Genomic DNA, 26,806 nt, shown 5'->3' on the forward strand with positions numbered 1-26,806 from the left:
GAGCGACCATCACGCCTTGTGTTGGCTAGCTAACTTGAAGGACCCTTCAGGTCGCCTCGCACGGTGGAGCTTAAGACTTCAAGAATTTGACATTACTGTCGTGTACAAGTCCGGAAGGAAACACTCCGACGCCGACTGCTTGTCTCGTGCCCCCGTCGACTCGCCACCGCCCGACGACCAGGATGATGACAGCTTCTTGGGAGCCATAAGTGCCGAAGACATCGCCGAACGACAGCGAGCCGACCCGGAACTGAAGGGTCTAGTGGATTACCTGGAGGGCAGGACCATCGTTGTCCCAAAAGTATTCAGGCGAGGATTGGCATCATTTTTCTTGAAAAACAACGTCCTCGTAAAGAAGAACTTCTCTCCGGCCCGAGCCAGCTACCTTATCGTTGTACCTTCGGGACTGCGACCAGAAATTCTGCATGCCCTGCACGACGACCCGACGGCTGGACACCTCGGACTTTCCCGAACGCTCGCACGAGTACAGGAAAAGTACTACTGGCCGCGCGTTGCAGCCGACGTCACTCGCTACGTAAGGACGTGCCGAGACTGTCAGCGACGGAAGACACCGCCCACAAGACCAGCAGGCTTCCTTCACCGATCGAGCCTCCTCGGCGACCATTCCAGCAGATCGGGATGGACCTCCTGGGGCCGTTCCCAACGTCGACTTGCGGAAATAAATGGATCGTCGTGGCTACCGACTACCTCACCCGCTACGCCGAAACAAAAGCCCTGCCCAAAGGCAGTGCCGCTGAGGTAGCCAAGTTCTTCGTTGAGAGCATCGTCCTTCGACACGGCGCCCCGGAGGTTCTCATCACCGACAGAGGTACGGCGTTTACGGCTGACCTAACTCAGGCGATCCTGGAATACAGCCACACAAGCCACCGCCGCACCACCGCGTACCACCCACAGACCAACGGCCTCACCGAGCGTCTAAATAAGACCATCGCCGACATGCTGGCCATGTACGTCGACGTCGAACACAAGACGTGGGACGCCATCCTTCCGTACGTGACCTTCGCGTACAACACGGCCGTACAGGAAACGACGCAGATGACGCCGTACAAGTTGGTCTACGGACGGAGCCCGGCAACGACGCTCGACGCCATGCTACCAAACATGACCGACGAGGAAAACATCGACGTGACCACCTACCTACAGCGCGCCGAAGAAGCACGACAGCTCGCCCGCCTACGGATCAAGAACCAGCAGACGACTGACAGCCGCCGCTACAACCTTCGACGACGCCACATGGAATACCAACCCGGTGACCGTGTATGGGTATGGACGCCAATACGCCGACGAGGACCATGTTACCACCCGTTATTCATGGTCGTCATACAGTCGCGTCGCGTAATACCAATTTTGGTATATGTCAAGCTAGGAAAACCGCCGCGAATGTATCATGAGGCTGGCTTGCAAATCATGTCGTACATGACCTGCATGTCATGCTTCCATGTTACCACCTCTCATTTACGTTCGTCATGCAGTCGAGTCGCGCAATACCAATTTTGGTGTATATCACGCAAGCGAAACGGCCACGAATGCGCCATGACCTTGACATGTAAATCATGTCGTACATGTCATGCATGTCATGATTTTCATGTTACCATGTCTCATTTACGTTCGTCATACAGTCGCTGCGCGCAATACCAATTTTGGTGTACATCAAGCTAGCGAAGCGGCCGCGAATGCATCATGAGCGTGGCATGTAAATCATGACATACATGACATGCATGTCATGGTTTTCATCTTACCAACTGTTATTCATGTTCTTCGTACAGTCACTTAGCGCAATACCAATTTTGGTGTATATCAATCTACTGAAACGGCCGCTAGCGCACCATGAGCGTGGCATGTAAATCAGGTTGTACATGACTTGCATGTCATGATTTTCATGTTACCACCTCTCACTTACGTTCGTCATGCGGTCGTGTCGCGCAATACCAATTTTGGTGCATATTATGCCAGCGAAACGGCCGCAAGTGCACCATGAGCGAGGCTTGCAAATCATGTCGTACGTGACCTGCATGTCATGGTTTCCATGTTACCACCTCTCATTTATGTTCTTCATACAGTCACATAGCACAACACCAATTTTGGTGGATATCAAGCAAGCGAAACGGCCACGAGTGCGCCATGAGCATGACATGTAAATCATGTCGTACATGTCATGCATGTCATGATTTTCATGTTACCACGTCTCATTTACGTTCGTCATACAGTCGCTGCGCGCAATACCAATTTTGGTGTACATCAAGCTAGCGAAGTGGCCACGAATGCATCATGAGCGTGGCATGTAAATCATGACATACATGACATGCATGTCATGGTTTTCATCTTACCAACTGTTATTCATGTTCTTCATACAGTCACTTCGCGCAATACCAATTTTGGTGTATATCAATCTACTGAAACGGCCGCTAGCGCACCATGAGCGTGGCATGTAAATCAGGTTGTACATGACTTGCACGTCACGATTTTCATGTTACCACCTCTCACTTACGTTCGGCATACGGTCGTGTCGCGCAATACTAATTTTGGTGTATATCATGCAAGCGAAACGGCCGCAAATGCACCATGAGCGAGGCATGTAAATCATGACATACATGTCATGGATGTCATGGTTTTCATGCTACGACCTGTTATTCATGTTCTTCATACAGTCACATAGCACAATACCAATTTTGGTGTATATCAATCTAGCGAAACGACCGCGCGTGCGCCATGAGCGTGGCATGTAAATCATGTCATACATGACATGCATGTCATGATTTTCATGTTATCACGAGTCAGTTATGTTCTTCATACAGAAATGTATCGTCATACCAGTTTTCGTATATATCCCTTCGTTTAAACGGCCGCGAGCGCCCAGATACCATGTCATGCAAATCATGCTGCACGTGACATGCGCGTCATGATTTGCATGTTAGGACCAGTCATTATGTTCGTCATGAATTCTTGTCACGTCGTACCAATTTTGGTGTATATGAAATTAACGGAACGGCCACAAGAGCCTAAGGTCGTGGAATGTAAATCATGCTGTTCATGACATGCGTGTCATGATTTTCATGATATGACCTGTCATTTATGTTCGTAATAAGGTCATGTAATGACACACCAATTTTGGTATACATCCGATTAACGAAACGGCCAGGAGAGCACAAAGTCGTAGGCGGCTAGATAGATAGATAGATAGATAGATAGATAGATAGATAGATAGATAGATAGATAGATAGATAGATAGATAGATAGATAGATAGATAGATAGATAGATAGATAGATAGATAGATAGATAGATAGATAGATAGATAGATAGATACGCTCAAAGTCGCAGAAGTTCGCTAAGAAATGCTTCGCATTTAAAAGCGAGTGTAGCGGTGGTTCCTTACATTCATCAAGTATCGCATAACCTTAAGAAGATTGCAGGCAAATCTAACACTCGTGTTCTGTTTTCCGCCCCATATAAACTGGGTAACTTGTGCAAGAAAACTAACCCCGATAAGAAGATTAGTATAATATGCCCGAAGAAGCACAGTAAGCCATTTGTTCAATGCAAAACGTGCGTCGTTTACCGGATTCCTTTGTCATGCGGCCGGTTTTACATTGGGCAGACCGGCCGCTGCCTCAATGATAGGCTCAGAGAGCACAGCAACAAAGTGGCCAAGACTCCCCCTGACGGGTTTTTGGCGCTACACTGCCATAAATGCACGTGCCGACCCAATTTTGAACAGACTGTTATAGTTGGCAAGAACAAGTCCGAAATCATTAGATTAGTAATCGAAGCTGAACAGATAGACTATTTTGGCGAAAGTTGTGTTAGCAAAACGTCACTCTCCATGAGCAAAAAGGAATTAGACTACCTGCGCATGTGTTAAGGTCTGTCTGGTTGCCGGTGATGCAGAAGCGGTCAATTTCGCCATAGGAGGTTTTCTACCCTGTTATGTTGTTGATTGTATTGCTCGTTTTTCATGTGATATGGTAGTGGTCACGTGTGCAAAAGAAGGTATATAAGTAGGCTTGGTGAATGAAAATAAACGTTTTTTGTTGTCAGTAGCGCCAGTGTGTGTGTCTTCTTCCTATCGTCCTTGTCTCTTCGCGCTCACTCCAAGAACCATGACAGACCAACAAGCCCGCATCGCTACCCTCGTCAATAACTTTTGTGAAGTTGGGAAGCACCCACCTCGACATTATTCGTCATTCTGCGGAGAAGCGAGGTACCACCTATAAGGCATTCTGTGCACTTTGTTTATGTTGTTGCTGATGACGATAAAGAATCATGGCAGAGCCCTTTGTAATGGGTTGGAAGCATTCAACAACCCACTCGTTGCGCAATTCGCATTGTGTGACGCGCATGGTTACAGAATTCGCATTGCGTGACGCCTGGTTGACGTTTTACTCTTCTACCACGCTACATTACCTATGTATATGTGGTTCCTTCCCGACATGAAGCCTGTATGGGGTCTTTTTGCAAAGCAGTTTCATGCACCGGCGTGGCTCTGAGGCGTGACAATGGGCTCCCACGCAGAGGGTCCAGGTTCGAACCTCGTTCCATCCTGGAATTTTTTTCTTATTTCGTTTTTTCTTTTCTTATTTCCAGCGATGGTGCCGGACACCGGCGGCGGTGGACAACTACGGCGCCAAAAACGGCCCTTGTTGTGATCTCATTTTCGCTGTAAAAGTATGGCGCGCAATGTGGGGTGCGTCTATTTTGGCAGTCGAAAGTTTCAGACGCAACCGAGTCTGTTCCACTGCTCCGACGACCCCTGTCGAACGGCACTTAGTTTGAAGAGAGGCACACGCTCCGCGCAAGTCCGATAGCCAGAACGGCATGCAGTTAAGAAACACGTCCTACCACAGGGAAACATCTAGGGACTTTAGTCCTACCCATTGCAAACACCTCTCAGCAGTCCGTTGCCACCTTCGTCGATACAAGAGCGTAAAACCACCGTGCATAAAACGCACACGAACAAAAATGCCTGGCTTCAAAACAGCGCGGCTGCACATGCCAGCAAAAGGAACATTATCAGCAGCATGCGCGTTGCTATGGAGACGACCGCCCCGCTTTTCGTAGCGCCTTCCAAGAAGGCGCCGATGAAACTGCGAGTGAACTGATAAGAACCCGAACATTATCTGGTCGCGCGTGGATTGCGGTTTTTCATGCGTCGTGGGAAGAGTGTCAGCACCTGAGTATATTCTTACACCGTGCGTTAAAATCAGCTGCGCGCTTCTTTCTCGGTTTATTCTGACGATTGCCGTGCCACGGCCGGAGCGTTAATCGTATACTGCTTCATTTAATAATATCTGGGGTTTAACGTCCCAAAACCACGATGTGATTATGAGAGACGCCGTAGTGGAGGGCTCCGGAAATTTCGACCACCTGGGGTTCTTTAACGTGCACCTAAATTTAAGTACACAACCCGGGCCTCAAACATTTTCGCCTCCATCGAAAATGCAGCCGCCGCGGCCGGGATTCGATCCCGCGACCTTCGGGTCAGCAGTCGAGCGCCATAACCACTAGACCACCGTGGCGGGGCACATACTGCTTCATTTCATCAAGTATACACGGTGTGCGTGTGTTCGGGGAGCAGGGGGCTGAGGCTGCCCCCGTGGTCCGTGATGTTCACCACCACGATTATTCGCTGTAGGCTCGTCGACTCTAAAGTGTTTAGTCGACTCGGGGCAGTATTGCTCTGACTGCTGTTCTCTTTCTTTTATTCATGAATGAACAGCGTGATGTGCAAGCTGTCGTGATCGGCAGAACTCGCTGTCACAATCTAGTCGCGAAAATGCCGCGATCAGGCAAGGGAAAGGCGGAGGAGGAGGTTGCTCCAGCGACTTCCCGCTACAACCGGGCTTCTTTTTTTCCTCGTCTGACTCGCGCCGCTCGACGGGGCCGTTGTGCAAGGTCATTTCCGACGAACTCCGCCCAGCCAAAGGTGAGTGTTTACGTTTATTTCGATGCTCGTAGCCACGCGCAACTGGGCCACATTGCAGGGGCCGGTGGCTAAAGTGCGAAGGACGAGAACGGACAACGGAAGGATGGCATCGAGTGCACCTTGCTGTAGCAACGCCGAAGTGTAGTGAACCCCCACGCGGGGAAGCTCCACTGCCGGTTTCTTTACCGCGGACTCCGCAGGCGTTTCGCTATGCTGTGCTGGCCGTCGGTTCCGACGGGGCGGTCATAAGCGTGCGCTATTGCAAATACGTGGGTACAACTTCCCGATTTTCTCGGGCGCTGGACTGGAATGGAGAACGGCGAGAGGGAATAGCGAGGGCTCACTTGTGGTCTTGTTGGTAAGACATATCGTTAGCGCATAGCGCAGAGACTTGTGAACACGGGGACGGGCACAAGGGGAGAAATTCGGTCTTGTTGGTAAGACAATGAAACGATATTTAGCGCAAAGCAACGCAAGGACGAAAGGGGAGGACGCAACACGTGCTGTAACTTTCAACAAAATAGTTTAAATTGCAACCGAAGCACGAATATATACAGTCGGTGCTCACACGCTGCACCCAGATGTCATGGGCAGAGAAGTGAATTTTTCTGTGATACGTTTTGTACAATACACACGAAAAAAAATCACTATTACGTGTTCAAAAACCACAATTCTTTATCCGACAGGGACGGCGTGCTTACACAATCACCACCCAACTTTGCGATTTCGGCGGCTACTACCATTAATCTAGTTAATTCATCACGGTTGGTCGACAAACCTTGGTGTTCTAAAAAAAAAAAAGGGGCGCACCCACAAGCGCTCCAATGCATCGCGAGCGACCCATCGTTTCCTTTCTTCACAAGGTTGCAATGTTCTCGTAACCTGTCGTTCAGACGCCGAGCGACCCGTCCGTCCGACGTACTGCATTCCGCATGATAGGAGAATCTGATCCACCACCGCCTCTCTAAAGTCCACGAACCGAGTCCTGTGTCATGTCTTGCAAGCAGAAGCGTTCTGCCGTGCTTGACTGCCGAGTCTGCACATTGAATTCAGCCTGCATGGGGCGACCTTCGAATAACGCGTCCGATGCTCTACCACTGAGCTACGGGGGCGGTCATCCCCCCGTCCACTTTATAGAGTATATATGTTAATTTCAAATCTAGGAGTGCTGGTCAGCGCCGATCGCAGCCATGGCGGCGAGTGTGGAACACTCTTAAGTCTGCCTTTTGCCATCACGTAGCACGTGATATTTTTATGAGCTTGCAGCTTACCAATAATACCTCGCATACTACCTGAAGGCATCAAGTCTGCCAGAACGAGACCCTGGCTATGAATGAAGGAAAGAGGATTACTTTTAAGGGCTCGTTTTTCTTTGTTATACACAATATTAATGAGAACTAACAGACAATAATGCCAAGGAAAGTATAGGGGATGTTATGTGTAGTTACCTTTTCGTCCACTTTACTTTCTTCACATTTATATCTCAATTATTACACACAACATCCCCTATACTTTCCTTGATGTTATTGTCGGTTAGTTGCCATTAGTATTGTGACAATAGCGCCAAGGAAAGTATAGGGTATGTTATGTGTAGTTATCTTTTCGTCCACTTTACTTTTTTCACATTTATATCCTAATTATTACACATAACATCCCCTATAAATATCATATGCAGCTTTTCTGGACACCAGCGGTCTAGTTCGCGTGAACGACACCACGTGGCGTATCGACCTTAAAGAATTCAAAAGTCCCGCCATGACGTATGCAGTGACGCGGCACTAAATAAAAGAGAATCAAAAGAAACGGTACACACGCCCCGAGACTGTCGCTTCACCTCAGTGCGCAGAAAAGAGCGCTGTGTGTCGGCGTTATCTCGACGGCGACTGAATCGGCAGTTTTTCTAGACGTACCGTGCCGAATGTCTGGCCGTTATAGACGCGCCCGCGATGCATCAAGAGAATCGCGTTTTTTTTATTTGTTTGTTTGCTTAGTTTCTTGCGCTGCCGTACCGGTGAGCTTTTGGAGCAGCATGCTGCTTTCCGAGTTTCTTTTTGAGCTAGCGGGAACCATTATGTTTGGGTACGAACAGGATATTGTGGTTGCATAATAACAGAATTTCCCTTGGTGTACCACTTAGGTGTTGCTCGTTTGCCCCTTGCGTTACCTCAAATTAAAATTGGATAAGTTTGAGAACGCTAGGAATGACAGTAAAAAAAAAAAAACGAAGTTAAAGGAGCACTGACATCAAATTTCAAGATCGAGATGTGCCCATCATTCGATCGCTTGGTATGCATAGGTCTTCTTGGCCAAATTTGAACGGCATCCGTCGCGTGGAAGTTATTTTAATTCGATGTCAAACAGCGTAGGAGAAAAAACAAAAAATCGGCTGCCCTGCAACATCGACACTAGTGCTACGTGTTCGGTGTGATACATTGCACAAAAATCACCCTGAGTGACGATACGCTAGTAACAATGACGTCGACGATCTCTGAGTGTGTTTGGAGCCGACTGCAGCCATGCTTTCACTCTCTTTGCTGTGTCGAAGCGTGCGGCGTGCGTTTGCGGGGCGCACATGCACAATACGACGACTGGCACCCGGCGAGGCCTATTGTTCCGCACCCCTCTCGCTTTGTTGTCGGGTTGCTCTCGAGGTAGTTTTCGTGAGGGGTCACGCGCTTAACAGGTTTAACCCATACCGAGGCACCCACATACTTTCAATCTCTACCGCGCGCGGGGCCCCGATTTGAAAACCGCGCTTTCTACGTCACCACAGCTTGAGTGCACGTGGTCTTTGACGCTCCCCGCATGGGTCGCTAGTTTCTTGTGGTTTTTAGGCGGGCGTTTTGAAGTGACGCTAAAATGGTCACAATTAACTACGCTAGAATTAGTTATACGATACGCTAGAGCATTTACGATTTAACTTAGGGATTACCAGACCCAAAGCTACAAATTACAGTAAAAAAGTCACCAACAAAAATTTTGCTGTCAGGGGTGTTAAACGGGCCTGCAAAAATGATACCATCGTTGAAAGATGATCTTGTACACCGGAAAATGTGCACTTGAATAGTTTTTTTGTTAGGAATGAACGTATAGTAGAACACATAAGACCGACGCGTTGTGCAATAACCTCTAGATCTGCCGTCTATCCCGCGCAAAAAAGGCACCTATCTCACCTATTGCATTTCTTCTTTTTCTTTCTTTCTTTTTCTTGTTTTTTCCACAGTCGACTGACTCATATGCTGGAATGATTGTCTTGAATCCTGTTGGCGCAGGCACACCAACAGGTTACTATAATGACCTGGAAGCTCTCGTGAAGCTCTCCATTCATAAGCTGCAGGCGCAGTCTCTTTCAACTTTGCACTTCAGCAAGCACAAAGTCGATCATGAACCACCTACAGGCCCAATCGTCCACTTTGATCAGCACAAAGAGTTTCAGAAAAGCGAATTTTGGCATTTTTGCACTGACAACAAGGAATGATAATGCAACATAATATAGTAACTATTCGTACAATCTCTGAAAACCACTTCTTTATTCTGTGTCACTCCTAATGTAGAATACAAAATGCATTTGACTTGCTCACCAACGGCCGGGTCACAAGACACAGCAGAGAAAAGCGAACCCTCACAGCAGAGAAAAGCGAAGACATCGTTTGCCGAAGGCATTGATATCCGATCAACATCTATCTGATCTGAAAAACATTTCTGATGTGAACACCATTTTGCAGCCTGAAACTAGGAAGGAACCTTCACAAGAGTGTGTCCAGCACCACTACGAATTCGCGTTCCATGCCGAGACGAACGACCTTACCGAGTGAACTAATCCGAGTACCCAGGGAACACTAGCTCCGTATAATGCAGTAGAGCAGAAAGGAGAGGATGATTGGGACGTCCACTTTCCGGCAGCTGGCATTGCAGTTTTTACATCGCTGCAGACGTCTACTGGTGTGAGGCCGTACATAGACGTGTATGAAAAGCTGCCCAAGTTGAAAGCGGTTCTCATTCTAGGTACTGCAGTTAGCGTCACATTTATGTACACGGTAAAGAACCCCAGGTGATGAAAAATTTCCGAAGCCCTCCACCACGGCGTCCCTGAAAATCACGCCGTGATTTTTGGACGTTAAACACCAAGAATTATTAGACAGTTATAGTTTAGCGTTAGCGTGATAGCGGGGGTTATGGGAATAGCGTTACCGTGCCGCAAACGTTGGTTGCGGAAAGCGTGTTTTAGTTTAGCGGGATAGCGTTTACGTGCCCAAGCCGGGACGGTGGCGCCACCTAGCGAAGGGTGAATGCGTAAAAAAAGTGAAAAGAACAAAACCGAGAATGCTTGCCTGTATCCCCGCACGCAGCAATATTACTCCTTTTTTTTAGTGAAAATAAAAGTAAATAAATATGAACTAAGCACCAAAAGCGAAAATTTTTATGTTGCAGACTTGTTTACACCGATCTTCTAGATAGGCCTAGGGACTTTCGTAATGGGAAGCGATCTCAAAAACTACGCTAAGTTATCCGTAATACCGTGTCGTCGAAGCTACCTGAAGGCAAGCGAAGCCATTTCGCACAGTCGTTTGCTACGAAAGAAGTGGATCAGTCCACATCTACGCTAAATTCAGTTCGAAGCGGGCGTCGAAAACCGCCGCCATGTTTTACGTACACTACGTTAACCACGCAAACACGCTAACGCTAAATCTGAAAAATAGCGTGCGTACGGTAAACGCTACGGGTCACGTACGGTACTGCGCATGCGCATTTCGGTCCCGCTATTCCGGTAAGCCCGTTATTCCGTTAAGCCCGCTAAACTATAACTGTCTATTATTGCTCTTAGCGCCACACGTTATGACAGCCGCAGCGCGTGACAGCCGTAACCGTTTGCCAGAAGATTAGAGTTGCGGCGATGAAAAACGCCACACAAGCACATAAAAAAAAAACAGGCGTTCCTATGACTACTGCCGCCTACTTGCCCTGGCGTGCAACATCGCAGACGCGTTGTGGGTGCGAAAGGGAGGCAGGTGACCGGGCAGGAAGCTACTCGTGAAGTTCGAGGGTGCCACTCCTGCGTCATTAGATATCTGGGTTTTCGTCAGTTCTGTTACTCTCTCTCTCTCTTTCTTCACTCTCTCTCACAACACACACACACACACGCATATATATATATATATATATATATATATATATATATATATATATATATATATATATATATATATATATATATATATATAGTAGTGGGAAAAGAATCACGCGGACCCCGATAGAATAAGAAATGAAGAAAGAAACTACGACTTTCGTTGCTTCGGCACTGTATATTCTCACTAACGTTTCGTCTGGTGGACCAGACTTTGTCAAAGTAACAAGCACATCGCGGTGGGTTTCCTTATAAACACGCTTAAAGTAGATAGTTTCAAAGAACTTATCGATAGCAAGAATGACAACATAAGATGGCGGTCACGCGCAGTCGACATAGATTCATGCGCGAACATTTGGGACTCGTGGCACCGAAGTCAGCTTACACAGAGTAAGATAGATTGCACACGCAGTTGATATGGCATTACACACTAGTGATATGACAGAATTATAGGATTGCACGCCACATGGAGGGAAAGGCGGGGGGGGGGGGGGGGGTATGACATCAGATCTGCGCTTTATCTAATCTTTTCGCGGGAGCGTAATCACATGCTAGCATTAAACTGCAAACAGTCTGAAATCGCAAACAGAAAATCTACGCAGCACTAAGATCAATTTTTATTTTTTAACTTCTCCTGAAGTACGCTTCAAACACATCAAGGTTAATACGAGAAGAAACTAAAAAACTCAAAAAACTAAAAAAAAACTGAAAAAAAACTAAAAAAAACAGCACAGACACCGTGCATGATGCACCAACTCAGTACGTATGCACGTAGTCTGGTATTAAAGCTGAAAAATAGTTACCAACGTAACCGTAGAAAAAACACGAGCGATATTAGAAACAGAGCTGCCTATCCCGTTGAAGACCCGGTTATGATTAATAGTGCTTAGTGGGAACGCTTGTAAGTGTGCCTGTGCTTTCGTTGATACCGGATGAGACGGTGTTAAACTTATAGATTAGGTAAGACTCGCGGGCTTCACGATCATGATGAGAGCGACGCTGCAACCGACAAACCAGCTACTTCAATCAACCACTGCGTGGATTTTGCAGCCACTCGAGGAAGGTCTTCTTCGTGGACCACGGATTTCAGTACCTGCCCCCAGGCCGTGTTCTAGCCGGCGACGGCCTCCACCCAAGTTTTGAAGGCGTCGCACTCATGGCCAGCCATATCCGTGAACTTATCTTCACACACACTGACAACGATGTATCACTGTGGCGTGATTTCGCATCGTGTGTCCTCCACAGCGGTGCCGCCCAGATTTCTCCTAGAACGTGCTCCGCTCAGCCTTCCCCAGACGTCGACCACTGGCCTCCAGTCTTGAACCACCGCGACCTTCCCGGTGCCAGCCGTACTTCTTCTAGAACGCGCTACCGTCAACCCTTAGCAGACGCCAACAAGGACCTTTCAGTCTCAAGCCATCGCAACCTTCGGGGTTCCAGCCGTACCTCTCCAAGTAAGAACTGTTCTTTAACTTCCCCAGGCACCAGCCGCGGCTCTCCCGTCACAAACAGTCGCCACCTTCACGAGGGAGGCACACAGACCACTCCGTCTTTGGGCCGCCGCTACCCTTACCGGAAGAACCCCGCTCGTGACAAAGCCGCCCATTGATTGCCGATTCCTGGTAACTCTGTTCAGCATCTTCCTTCTAGGACATTCTTAAGGGCTAGAAAAATTGCCGAGAAAGACATCCGCTCTGAACTGCATGTAACCGCACTGTCGACGTACCTGAATGCTTCTGCAGTACCGAAAGGCTTACAGCTAAGACTGAAGCCGGCCACTTGCGACCTTTCTGAGTCGCACAAAACCGATTGGCAAAGGGTACTAAGCAACGCCTCTTTGGAATTACTGCGTATTGTTGTTAACCATTACAAATCGTGTACGATGCGTCTACATAGCGAAGAAAGCCGCTTCACGTCACAGTTAACGCCACGTGAATTAGAATGCCTGGCAGCATTTAAACAGAATAAGAAGAAAAACTTATGCACGCTCAAACACAATAAATTTATTCGGGATGGCATAGACCCTTCTATATGTATTGCTAACATAGATACTGTTCCTACTGAACCATCACTCAGACGCAGACCAACTGAACCAAGCGACAATGTTGTTAACCTTTCAATGTTTGTTCTTTCTGGTGCTCACATGTCGGCCTTATCGAAGGGTCTTACCTTTTGCCCAACCTCTGATGGATTTAATGAATTTCATCTTTTAAAAGACCTTGACAACTTTGCTCGAACCATGCGCCTAAGAGAGTACTTCCATAACCGTGAAAATCCTAGTGACGCTAAACTATCTATGCCCTCATACAAACACTGGAACCCACCAGCGCAACGTGATAAATGTCTAGATTTGTATATAAGTGCAGTGCAACGTGAAATACTCGAGGCGTACAAGACCCGCGTCCGTTATCGACAGAATATGACGAAGGAAGAAAAAACAGCGCTTGAAGAGCTTTCAAATAATCATGATATCGTCATTAAACCCGCAGTACGGGCAGGAAAGGGATAAGGGAGGAGCGATTGTTGTTCTCAATAAGAGTGATTATATCATGGAAGCGATCAGACAACTCTCGGATACCACCTTTTATTAACCCCTCGCAACCGACCCAACCGATAACTTTAGGTCCATTTTGATAGATCAGCTCACAAAATTACTAAAGCAGAAAAAAACTAGACGAAAAAACCGTTAGGTCTCTCATACCGCTCAGTCCCGTGGCTGGTAGGTTTTACTTGCTACCAAAGATTCACAAACAAGGTAACCCAGGCCGCCCGATCATTTCCGGTGTGAACACTACAATGGAAAACCTTTCACGCTATGTAGACTCCCTTATTAACGAGATTCCTGGAACATTTCCGTCATTCGTAAAGGATACCAATAGTTTTCTCCAAGATATATTACACCTTACCATTCCGCATAATTCAATCCTTGTAACTCTCGACGTCACCTCGCTTTACACTAACATACCGCATGCAAAAGCCTGTAGATAAAGAAACCCTGGGATCGCTGCTAAAGCTTATTCTTGAACTTAATAACTTCGAATTCAATGATAGCCATTACGTTCAGGTGAGCGGTACTTCGATGGGAACCCGAATAGGTCCGAATTATGCTAATATCTTTATGGGTATTTTGGAGAACGATTTCTTATCCAGCACTGACATGCAGCCTTTCTTTTATAAGCGATTCATTGATGACATATTCTTGATTTGGACATATGGGGAGCAAAACCTCTTGAAATTTATAGATGCGTTTAATCATTTCCACCCGTCAATCAAACTGTCGCATCTCGCCACTTTCGGTAAACTTTCTAGACGTCACTGTGTCGCTATGCGAAGGAAAACTCCTGACTAAACTATATCGTAAACCTACCGATAAAAACCCGCTTCTGCATTTCAAGAGCAGCCATGTACAACATTGCAAGACCGCCATTCCCTATAGTCAGGCCCATCGGTTTAAACGACTGTGCTTCAACCGCGAGGATTTCATAGCTAATTGCGAACAACTTAAAACTTCTCTCACTAAACGGCAATATCCATCGGCTTTAATCGATCACGCAATAGGTCGAGCAGGTAAATTAAATAGAGCGGAAATTCTGAGGGGGGACCGTTTGCCCGAAAAACAGAATAGCACCAACCTTGTACTAACACACTCAGCATCAGCACCAAAGGTACACTCTATATTAAAATGCCACTACAATATCCTTGCCCAAAGCGAACATCTCAAGAGTATTTTTCCTGAACCACCTCGCGTTGTGTACCGACGGTCTAAAAATCTCCGAGATTTATTAACGTCATCGAAAGTAAATAAGCCCGAAATAACTGGCTGTGCACCCTGCAACAAATCACGTTGCAAGGTGTGCGTACATATGCAAACGACACAGAAAGCCAATAGCAATTTTTCAGACTTCTTCCTTAACATTCGAGGTTCATTTAATTGCGATAGTTCTAACGTTATATACATGCTTGAGTGTACCGTCTGCAAAAAACAGTACATTGGCCAAACGGAAACTTCATTTAGAATACGCTTTAACAACCATAGATCGCATTCAAATAAGCTTCCTAGCCTACCATTATCAAAACACATTCGTTTACCTGGACATTCTTTTGAAAATATTCGGGCCCCTATACTTGAATCAGGCTTTCGCTCTCATCATGATCGTGAAGCCCGCGAGTCTTACCTAATCTATAAGTTTAACACCGTCTCATCGGTATCAACGAAAGCACAGGCACACTTACAAGCGTTCCCACTAAGCACTATTAATCATAACAGGGTCTTCAACGGGATAGGCAGCTCTGTTTGTAATATCGCTCGTGTTTCTTCTACGGTTACGTTGGTAACTATTTTTCAGCTTTAATACCAGACTACGTGCATACGTACTGAGTTGGTGCATCATGTACGGTGTCTGTGCTGTTTTTTTTAGTTTTTTTTTTCAGTTTTTTTAGTTTTTTTTTTTTAGTTTCTTCTCGTATTAACCTTGATGTGTTTGAAGCGTACTTCAGGAGAAGTTAAAAAATAAAAATTGATCTTAGTGCTGCGTAGATTTTCTGTTTGCGATTTCAGACTGTTTGCAGTTTAATGCTAGCATGTGATTACGCTCCCGCGAAAAGATTAGATAAAGCGCAGATCTGAAGTCACACCCCCCCCCCCCGCCTTTTCCTCCATGTGACGTGCAATCTAATAATTCTGTCATATCACTAGTGTGTAATGCCATATCAACTGCGTGTGCAATCTATCTTACTCTGTGTAAGCTGACTTCGCTGCCACGAGTCCCAAATGTTCGCGCATGAATCTATGTCGACTGCGTGTGACCGCTATCTTATGTTGTCATTCTTGCTATCGATAAGTTCTTTGAAACTATCTACTTTAAGCGTGTTTATAAGGAAACCCACCGCGATGTGCTTGTCACTTTGACAAAGTCTGGTCCACCAGACGAAACGTTAGTGAAAATATACAGTGCCGAACCAACGAAAGTCGTAGTTTCTTTCTTCATTTATATATATATATATATATATATATATATATATATATATATATATATATATATATATATATATATATATATATATATATATATATATATACTTGATAACGAGTTCAGTTGAAGTTTGCGCCTGACCGTGCCTTTCTCGCCATTCGTCGAAAAAACATTTACGCAAGTAGTAGTAAAGTTCGGGGGACTAAGGCAATAACTTCGCAGTGCACGTAGAAAAGTGTGCGCCATTCGCACTTCACTACGCACGCACACTCTCACACTATATATATATATTTTTTATTTATTTATTTATTTATTTATTTATTTATTTATTTATTTATTTAATCATACTGCCAATCCCAAGAGGGATTATTGCAGGGAGGGCAAGAATATACAATACATAAATACAGTCAAAAAGCGAAATTATACAGGCACACAATTTTTTGAAATTCTGGGAAAGTAACACAATGCTATATAAAAAAAGAAAGAAAGAAACATGCAACACTACAGAGTCAACAGTACACCATTGGAAACCAAGCATACACAAAACGCAGTGGGTGCGATATATGATAATAGGTTACAGATTTTTTTTAATACATGTGGTATTCAATTTTTACAAAGAGTAAATGATTTAACATACGATAATAAGGATTAGTAGAATTCGTTACACAATGCAATAAGGCCACAGAGTCATATTTGCGACGCGATTAAGTGAAACTCATAAGACTGCAAAAAAGTTTCTAACGTGGGACTAAGGACAATATGAGAGGGTAGGTTGTTCCATTCTGTAGTTGCGAGTGGAAAGAATGAAAATCTGAAGCATTTGGTACTAAAACGGTAGTTTTGTAAGGTGCGGGGATGTTTGTGCCTGGTCTGTCTTGTTTCAGATTTGGACAGGTAGCGGGAGCTATCTATAGACAGCATGTTATGCATAAGCTGATAAATTACTTTCATACGAGCTAGTTTGACACGATTTTCTAGAGTTAGTAGTCCGGCTCTGTTGATTAGTTGTGATGGTGAGGAAGTTAGGTTATACTCATTGTGAATAAATCTGATTGCCTTTCTCTGTACTCTGTCTAACATTTTTATTAGTTTATTAGTATGTGGAAACCAGGAGACGTTAGCATATTCTAGGATAGGTCTAACAAATGTAGTATACGCAAGAAGCTTAGTTTCAGGTGTAGAATGACGGAGGCGCCTTCGAAGGAAGGAAAGTCTTTTTAAAGCTTTAGATGTTATAGCACTAACATGAGAGTTCCACCTGAGGTTATCTGATATTACCAGGCCGAGATACTTATAATCATTAACCGTTGTTAATGGAGTGTTGTCCACTGAGTACGGGTATACCGAGGTGTTCTGTTTTCTAGTGATGCGCATGACGGCTGATTTGCTAACATTAAGAGTCATTTGCCAGTTATAACACCACTGTGTTATTGATTCCAGCGCATGACTTAATGTCTCGTGATCGTCGGGTGAATTAATTTCTTGATAGATTATACAATCGTCAGCGAATAGTCTTATGTTAGTATTGACAATACCAGGTAGATCGTTAATGAATATTAGAAATAACATAGGGGCAAGGACACTACCTTGCGGAACACCGGAGGTGACCTTTGTAACTTCTGAAAACTCGTGGTTTACTTCGACGAACTGTGTCCTGTTACAGAGATAGTTATTAACCCATTCTGTGATTGGTCCGTCGCCTATTGTAAATTGAAGCTTTCTAATCAATTTTGCATGGGATACTCTGTCGAATGCTTTAGAGAAGTCAAGTAGGATTAGGTCTATTTGCTTTTGGTGGTCGATGCTTAAGGATAGGTCATGTAAGAGTTCTAATAATTGCGTAACTGTAGAAAGCCCTCGGCGGAATCCATGTTGAGAAGATGCTAATACATTGTTTTGTTCGAGGTATACAGTTATGTGTTTGATAATGATATGTTCGAGTGTTCGAGAATTTTACATACAGTGCTTGTTAGTGAGATGGGTCGATATATATATATATATATATATATATATATATATATATATATATATATATATATATATATATATATATATATATATATATATTTGCAACGGGTATAAGCCAGGCAAGGAGGAGAGGAAGAAGACGTGAGTTGGTGCAGTCTGCCGACGCCATCATTACCCGACCGTCAACCTGTCCTGTAAATAACCATACTTAAACCTTAACCGTAACAGTTTTCTGGTGGCAGTGCTGGGTAGTACGACGGAGCCGCTACCGCTAGGTGTAAGCCGAAGCCGAAGCCTCGTTCGCCTGCCTCCAACACTGCCGGAGATCCCGATATCCAACAACGGCGACCCACAGTCATCTTCGACTCCTCCGTCACGGACAACCGGAGCCTGGATGCGTCCGATGTAGCCATGGCCTTTCTCAAGAGAACCCGGCGAGAACGTGGAGGAATGGCTCACCCACTGCAAGCGTGTGAGCAATTGGAACAGCTGCAATCCCACGTTTCAGCTAGAGTATGTCTCTCTCTTCATCACAGACACTGCGCTGTTGTGGTTCGAAAACCGCGAAGAATGACTAATGACCTGAGATCCCTTCGCTTCTGAAATCATAGAGTGCTTCAAAGATTCGACCACGAAAAGAAAGCGCGCAGAGCAGACATTGCTTCAGCGTGCTCAAAGGCTAGATAAGACCTGTACTACGTACATAGAGGTGATCCTCAAGTTGTGCAAGTCGGTGAGTCATCAAATGTCCGAAGAGGACAAAGTTGGGCACCTTCTGAGAGGCGTTGCCGAGGATGTGTACAATTACTTCATCGGCAAGGACAGTCTCGCTTTGGCCGCTGACGTCATCAAGCATTGCCGCACATTTGAGACCTTGAAGCTACACCGTATCACGCCAAAGTTCGGCCGGTTAGCTAAAGTGGCAATGGTTGCAAGCGTCGAAGACAGCTACAGTTTCCAGTTTGAACTTACGGCAACAGTTCGGCAAATTGTCCGCAAAGAACTCGACGACACAACAAATCAGTGAATGCCGAACAGCTCGGTTGCGATTATAGCGCCCACAACCGACCTCATGAACCTGCAGCCGCTTTATCCTCGCTGTCGGCCATGTCCGGCCTTGCATACTGTCGAGTCAATGAGCAGCGACAGCACCGACGTTCCTTTCCCGATTACATGACGCACGCCCAACGCGCTCGTAGGGATAAGACCACGAATTGGCTCATACCCGTTGCAATATATATATATATATATATATATATATATATATATATATATATATATATATATATATATATATATATATATATATATATATATATATATATATATATATATATATATATATATTGCAAAGGCGTTTATTGACGGCGGGATAGACGGCGACGATGCGCAGCGACGACAGTAACGACAGAGCGCAGACTCGCAGACTCTCACGAGCAAGAGCACGAGGGGCGTGCTCTCCGAGAAGAGGCGAAGAGGGCGACCCAATAGAAGGCGCTCAAGAGGACGGCCCATTACAGTGTTCTAATGCTTCTGTACAATTACCCCGGGTACGCAAAGGGAGCCGCCCGGCGACCTAACAGCTGGTCACTATGAGCGGGTCATGGTAGGGCTTGAGGCGCTCCACGTTCACAATGTCGCGCCCTCGACGGCGCATGTCCGAAGATGGCTCAATGGGTTCAATCAGGTAGTTGACCGGGGACGTGCGTTCGACGACACGGTAGGGGCCTTCGTATTTGGGCAGCAGTTTGGAAGAGAGGCCAGTTGCAGCGGTCGGGACCGAGAGCCACACGAGCGCTCCAGGGAGGAACGTGGACTCAGAAGTGGTGGTGCCACCGCGAATGCTCTTCTGCCGCTCTTATTCGTGAGTTGTAAAGGTCTTCGCAAGCTCGCGACATTCTTCAGCAAGCCTGGCTGTGTCCGAAATAGGCGCACATTCAGATCGATCCGGCCTGTAGGGAAGGATGGTGTCGATTGTGTGCGACGGGTGCCTGCCGTACAATAAGAAAAATGGCGAGAAACCAGTAGTGCTCTGAGAGGCGGTATTGTAGGCGTACGTGACGAAGGGCAGAATGGCATCCCAATTTGTGTGGTCGGCTGCGACGTACATTGAGAGCAGGTCGCCGAGCGTGCGGTTAAAGCGTTCGGTGAGGCCATTCGTCTGCGGGTGGTAAGCAGTAGTTTTGTGGTGAACGACGTTGCACTCTGTGAGAATGGCTTCGACGACTTCCGACAAGAAGACACGGCCTCGATCACTGAGCAGCTCCTGGGGCGGACCGTGACGCAGCATGAATCGGTGGAGCAGGCAGGAGGCCACATCGCGCGCTGTAGCCGCTGGGAGGGCGGCGGTTTCGGCGTATCGGGTTAGATGGTCAACAGCGACGATGGCCCAGCGGTTACCAGCCGAAGTCAGAGGAAGTGGTCCATACAAATCGATGCCCACGCGCCCAAACGGACGGTTAGGGCAAGGTAATGGTTGTATAGACCTGCTGGCGACACGTGCGTTGCAGGTTTTCGGCGCGAATGGCGAAATGGTGGGCTTGACGACGCAACGCGCGAGTGGATGGTGTTGCCGACGGATCCGTCAGCAAGTCGATCAGCGAGGTGATCCATTTATCCTTGCGCTGTTCGGTAGCAATGGTGTGAACGTCGATTGAAGCAACAGCTATGTGAGATATTGAGCAGGGGGTATTGTCGTCAGGCAAGGGAGAGCGCGAGAGGGCGTCGGCGTCAGCATGCTGGCGTCCGTTGCGGTACAGCACGCGGATGTCGTAGTCTTGCAGTCGAAGTGCCCAGCGGGCGAGACGGCCTGAGGGATCCTTCAATGACGACAGCCAGCATAGTGCATGATGGTCGGTGACGACACCAAATGGGCGACCATACAATATATATATATATATATATATATATATATATATATATATATATATATATATATATATATATATATATATATATACACTGTCTAAAAGCAATGGAAAGGAAATGGGGTTGCTTTATAGACAGCACCATGTTTGACGTCTGCAAACCCAGGTCAGTGGGCATGGGCTGAAGATTGCCGTTGTGTGCTTCATGCCGCTTGAGTTACGTCGGCGAAAGGCTGGTCCAGATACAAAATTTCAAAAAAATATTTTTCAAGTTAAAAAATTATTACCCTTTTGTAACTTTGCCTATGTTCAGCTAATACATAGAGCTTTCAAATGAAGTGTCGTGCATATTTTTAGTCCGACCAGCAAGGCAAGTTTTTTCATGCTGAATACAGAGCTTTTCTAAAAAAAAAAGTGAAATTCGCAATTTTTTTCAGGCGATCTGCTCCACCTTCAGCGACTAAATTATTTTTCTTTTGTAGTATGTCGAACAGGCCACCAGTATATAATTCATTTCTACCCTTTGAGTTGGCCTTGTTTCTGGAAAAAATATCAAACTTTGTAACTTTATTCAATTTTGCTCGTGCGAAAAGCCCTCGAAGAATCGATATACATAAATAAGTCATTATTTTTAGTTACATCACTTCATTAGCTTGCCTAAAATGCCATTTTATCGAGTGCATCCCATAAACGTCCTTTGAAAAAAATTGTTGTTTGATGACCTTTTGCTTAGTCGGCGCAAAACTACACTCTCTCACAAATAGGTTGGAAAATTTTTGGCAACAGAAATAAACGAGCAGAACGAGTTTTGAACTACCAAGAAAAACGTGGAAATTTTTTCAGCCATATTTGTGATGGTCGGAAAAACGCTGGATGATTTGACATGGAATGACCCATGTTAGAGTGACCTAGAATAGGGGGAGTGTCCAAAGCGCCGGCTCCCGCGTGGGCCTTTTGCCGTGAACTCCCGCGCCGCGCCGCTGCTGCGCCGGACCCGTGGGCTTTCCGCGCTCGGGAAGCGCGCGGAAAGCGAGGGTCGTCTGCTACGCGCTGTAGTTTCTTGCGCCGCGTTTCCACACAGGGCACTTGAAGCCTACTTAACTTTTATAATACGGTGCGGAATGGAGCTTATCCATCTTCAAGCATTGTTTTAGTGCTGGGGCAACAACAGGATGCAAAAAATCATGTGCCCAAGCGGCATCAGCGTGGCCTAGTTCAGGTCACAGAGTTCGAGAACGTTGGTGCGTGTGTAAAAACGCGCAAAACGGACGCGCACAAGCAAGAAACGAAAAAAAAAAAACATTATTCGCACGAGTAATCGGGCAATAGCATCATGCATGCTCGAATTAAGAGTAACAAAAAAAAAGTAAATTGCACGCACAGTCAGCTGAAATACTTGCGCGCAGTGACCGCTTCACACTACGAGCGTTTTACTCATGCTCGCCACTGGTTTGCTAGCCATATGCACACCGCTTTATTCGACAATTCATTAGCCTCCACTAGCTATTTATTATGGACGGAGCACACTGGGAAGACGCAAATGAAAAAAAAAAAGAAGAGTAGAGACGGCCATACGAGCGCAATGGTGTTCGCTTATTTTTGCTTCTGAGGTAGCGTAAAAGGCTCATCGTGCGCAAATATTTGAAAGAAAAGCAATGCCAGGTAAACTAACCATATATATTCCAAAGCTTTTGCATAAAAGGCGTAATGTAGAAAATGCTTTACAAATATCCAGATATCATAGAAGCTAGTGTAATATCTCGATCACTTCAGAAAATTGCTCAAATGCAGAGATCCCTAATGTACCTTGCCTGAAAAAAATGCAACATATATATATATATATATATATATATATATATATATATATATATATATATATATATATATATATATATATATATATATATATATATATATATTATCGCATGTTGCATTGGATCGCTGAACGTCAGTATGAAACGTTCGCGCGAGATGCGTGCATTGCTTCAAGCCTTCACCATACGAAATGAAAACAGTTTCAAACAACTCATTCTCAACTTCAGATGTTTTCACTGTTCTCAGAGGTTAGCGTTCGCCCGGTTCAGAGACTTTACAAAAAGATGTAGACGATTAGAATAACAGAGAGCTGAGCTAGTTGGTAAGTATTCAGTTGTTAGTCGGCGTTTGTGGTGTCTTGACTTCTTTTTTGTGTCCGTGTTTGCACGCCCTGTCTTTTTAGGATGTGGACGAGTAGTTACATAAAATACAATTGTTTCCGCGGCAGTTGAGTGCGCGCCAACAGGACACCCGACCGCAATTTCCCGCTTTTTCCTGATGACCTCAATATAGCGTCCACCACAGTTTCGTGCAGCAGCTCCGGAGTACTTCAATAGCGAGTCTGCTCATCTCTTGAATAAATATAAAGAGATGACCAGACGGGTAAAGCAGGCCTCTTTTGTCCCGCGCGCAGACGCGTGCAATCAGCTGCTCTGAACTGAGAATCACGTTTGTTTTCGGGCGATCGCTCGTAACATATAAAGTGAGGCATACACGATGTTGCACTGTACCGTTTCGTTTTCTTTGGTTTGTCTTTTCTTTAAGGCTAAAGCCTTAGATGCCTCATCAAACACGAAAATTGACCGTCGGCGTCCCGCGTAGCCAACACAAGTGATGCACAAAATCATCACACGATGACGTCGACAGAACTTGTGACGTCACTATGACGTCATTTAACGTGACGTCATATGATGACGCCATCACATGACATGGTCGCTTTGCATTGCCTCCGTGAGCGGGGGCCGATCACGGAGGCAATGTAAAAGCAGGTGAGGTGCAGAAAGCTTGCAATGCCTTCGATCCTGTCGGCAGTCCGAAACCACGTTATGAGCACAAAGCTTTCGGAGAGGGGCGAGAGAGGATTAATGCATCGTCTGTCGAAAAAGATGGTTTTCGTTTTCGAGTCATCTCAGGCGAATGCATAAGGGACCATGTTTTTTTTTTTTCATGTAATTTTTTCGCATACATTTTACATATGCGGTAAGTTCTTCAAAATGTATTGGTAAGTCTAACATGTTGACAATGATATTGGTGACCACCACGTTCTTTATATCCTGACGGAAAGAAATCATGGGACCACACATCGTCAGAATTATTTCTGGTTACAGAAAGCGGGTTTGCGCATCACACACCATATTATTATTGTTAGTCGTTACACAAATGGCAAGCACTTCAAGTTAGTGATGCCATGACCTATCGGTCGTGTTGGGCATACGTACATTCGTGCCCCTCCGTGCCAATTTTCGTGTATACCAAGTGAACGAGACGCGAGTTACGCGAGTAATTTTTTACTTTTGGTACCGCGGCCACGCCGAATGACACATTCGGCTTCGCATGAAATGGCTTGAAACAGCAGAGCGCTGGAGGCAGCCTTGTAAAACAAATCGAATGCACGAAAAAAAAGATAGGATATGAAGGGTGCAAACGCGTTAGCATGCATGAGCTAGTTACTACGTGCATGTGTGCTACCCGTTCTCTTGGTTATCTCCAGTTTATTTTCTCCTGCAGCAAGTTTACGCTCGTCATTCCACACGAAAGTAAGTTAAGAGCCTTTTCTCACGATGAAGTGCGCGCAGGATGCGTTGCTCGAACAGTCGCGGAAGTGTGGACCAATGCGGTGACAAACCAGCTGCAAGGATATATACAAAAACTCCGTTTCACAACACACAAACCAACAAACGCGTTCTCTGTGTGATGAGTCGCTGCAGTATTATGTCGCAGTGACGCAGTATTCATTATTGCCCAAATTTCCGCAATTTTAGCTAATAGCGGCCAAAATATCACGCGCGTGGCAGACGCTCGCCGCTTTGGCGCGGCTTCCGCCGCGGAGAAAGCCCACGGGTCCGGCACGGCAGCGCCGCGGCGCGGAAGTTCACCGCAAAAGGCCCTCGCTCCTCCCATGTATTCGCGCGGCGCTTTGGACACTCCCCCTATTCTAGGTCACTCTACCCATGTGTGTGTATATATATATATATATATATATATATATATATATATAGGAAAGAAGTTTACTCTTAAGGGCTCGTTTTTCTTTGTTAGACACAATATTAATGAGAACTAACAGACAGCAATGCCAAGGAAAGTATAGGGGGTGTTATTTGTAGCAATTAGAATATAAATATGAAGAAAGTAAAGTGGACGAAAAGATAACCTGCCGCCGGCAGGGACCGAACCTGCGACCTTCGAATAACGCGTCCGATGCTCTACCACTGAGCTACGGCGGCGGTCATCTCCCCGTCCACTTTATAGGGTATATATGTGGATTGAAACTTAGGAGTGTCAGTCAGCGCCAGTCGCAGCCATGGCGGCGAGTGTGGAACACTCTTTTTCTGCCTTTTTGGCGTCACGTAGCACGTGATCTATTTACGAGCAGGCAGCTGACCAATAATCCCTCGCATACTACCTGAAGGCATCATGTCTGCCAGAACGAGACCCTCGCTATGAATGAAGGAAAGAAGTTTACTCTTAAGGGCTCGTTTTTCTTTGTTAGACACAATATTAATGAGAACTAACAGACAGCAATGCCAAGGAAAGTATAGGGGGTGTTATTTGTAGCAATTAGAATGTAAATGTGAAGAAAGTAAAGTGGACGAAAAGATGACTTGCCGCCGGCAGGGACCGAACCTGCGACCTTCGAATAACGCGTCCGATGCTCTACCACTGAGCTACGGCGGCGGTCACTCCCCGTCCACTTATATATATATATATATATATATCTCCCCGTCCACTATATATATATATATATATATATATATATATATATATATATATATATATATATATATATATATATATATATATATATATATATATATATATATAGGAAAAAGGTATACGCTTCTAAAAAACTGTTTATTTGTCGACGTTTCGATCGGAGACCGATCTCCATCAGGATGAAATTTACCAGGTTTCGATGCGCTTTTATATCATCGTTCTCCGAGCCGAGAGAGAGAGAAAAAGGTTAAGAAAAAGTACATACAGAAAAAAAAGGAGGAGAGAGAGAAGTAAGAAACCTGCCGAAAAAGAGTCGCGAATACGCTTGTGCACATACTTTGACTGACATAAGAATAACACGTGTTTCTTGAAAAAAAAAAAAGTCGTTAACACCCCACGTGCACATACTTTGGCCTACGAAACACACGTGTTTCCTGAATAAAAGGAAGAAAAAAAAAGAAAAGAAAGAAAACAAAAACTCCGCTGATATCCAAAGATCGTCCAGGTGAGGTACATTCCTGTAGTCACTAGTCGAGTTCCAATGCTTTGAAGCCCCAACACAACATGGGTGCATACCTCCAGCCCATTGTCACTCCTCACGTCTTCGGTTCCCCCCCTCCACATTTGTATATATATATATATATATATATATATATATATATATATATATATATATATATATATATATATATAGAGAGAGAGAGAGAGAGAGAGAGAGAGAGAGAGCGCGTCAGCGACACGCTAGTCATAAACCTGAGGCGAACAAACAAAGCGAGCTTTTTATTGGGCTTGGCTCGCTAACAGTGCGGAGGGCAATCTAGTGCGCATCGAATACTTGGCTTTAAAGGGCCCCTCACCAGGTTTGACAATTTTGAGCTGACGAGCGCAATGCATGCTCTGGGCGTTCACGATTACGTCTCCCAAAATTTGCAGCGCTACGCGCCACGTAAATGCGTCAAATTTCAAGCTGAACGCCGCTTGCCCTTCTTCTCGCGGCCGCGCGCCCAGAGAATGAGGGGATGACGTACATGAGAGAATGGCCCTACGTAGATGGTAGTGCTGTGACGTCGCTCCTCTACGTAGACGACTGTGCTCTGACGTCGCTAACAGTAGCACGTGACACCGCGATAATTATTTGACACGACGTGTAGTTGGTGTAATTTGTTGCTTGATTGGATAAAT

The 26,806-nt window shown here is 45.6% G+C and overlaps 1 protein-coding gene across 4 annotated transcripts in view; it reads left to right on the plus strand.

The window, feature by feature from the left end:
* Positions 1-5,861: 5,861 nt before the first annotated feature.
* Positions 5,862-26,806, plus strand: part of LOC119402412 (cholinesterase 2) — a 67,183-nt gene continuing 46,238 nt past the window's right edge. The window contains exon 1 of one of the 4 annotated variants that reach the window (XM_037669554.2): positions 5,862-5,942. Coding sequence is in view for 1 of the 4 variants with exons in the window: in XM_049418632.1 (XP_049274589.1) it covers positions 12,224-12,521 (298 nt within the window). In the remaining 3 variants the exon portion in view is untranslated. Of the gene's footprint in view, positions 5,943-6,005; positions 6,301-12,138; positions 12,522-26,806 lie in introns of those variants that run through there. The other 3 variants (XM_037669556.2, XM_037669555.2, XM_049418632.1) reach the window with 3 other exon arrangements.

Source organism: Rhipicephalus sanguineus, chromosome 8, assembly GCF_013339695.2.
Source record: "Rhipicephalus sanguineus isolate Rsan-2018 chromosome 8, BIME_Rsan_1.4, whole genome shotgun sequence".
Lineage (NCBI taxonomy): Eukaryota > Metazoa > Arthropoda > Arachnida > Ixodida > Ixodidae > Rhipicephalus > Rhipicephalus sanguineus.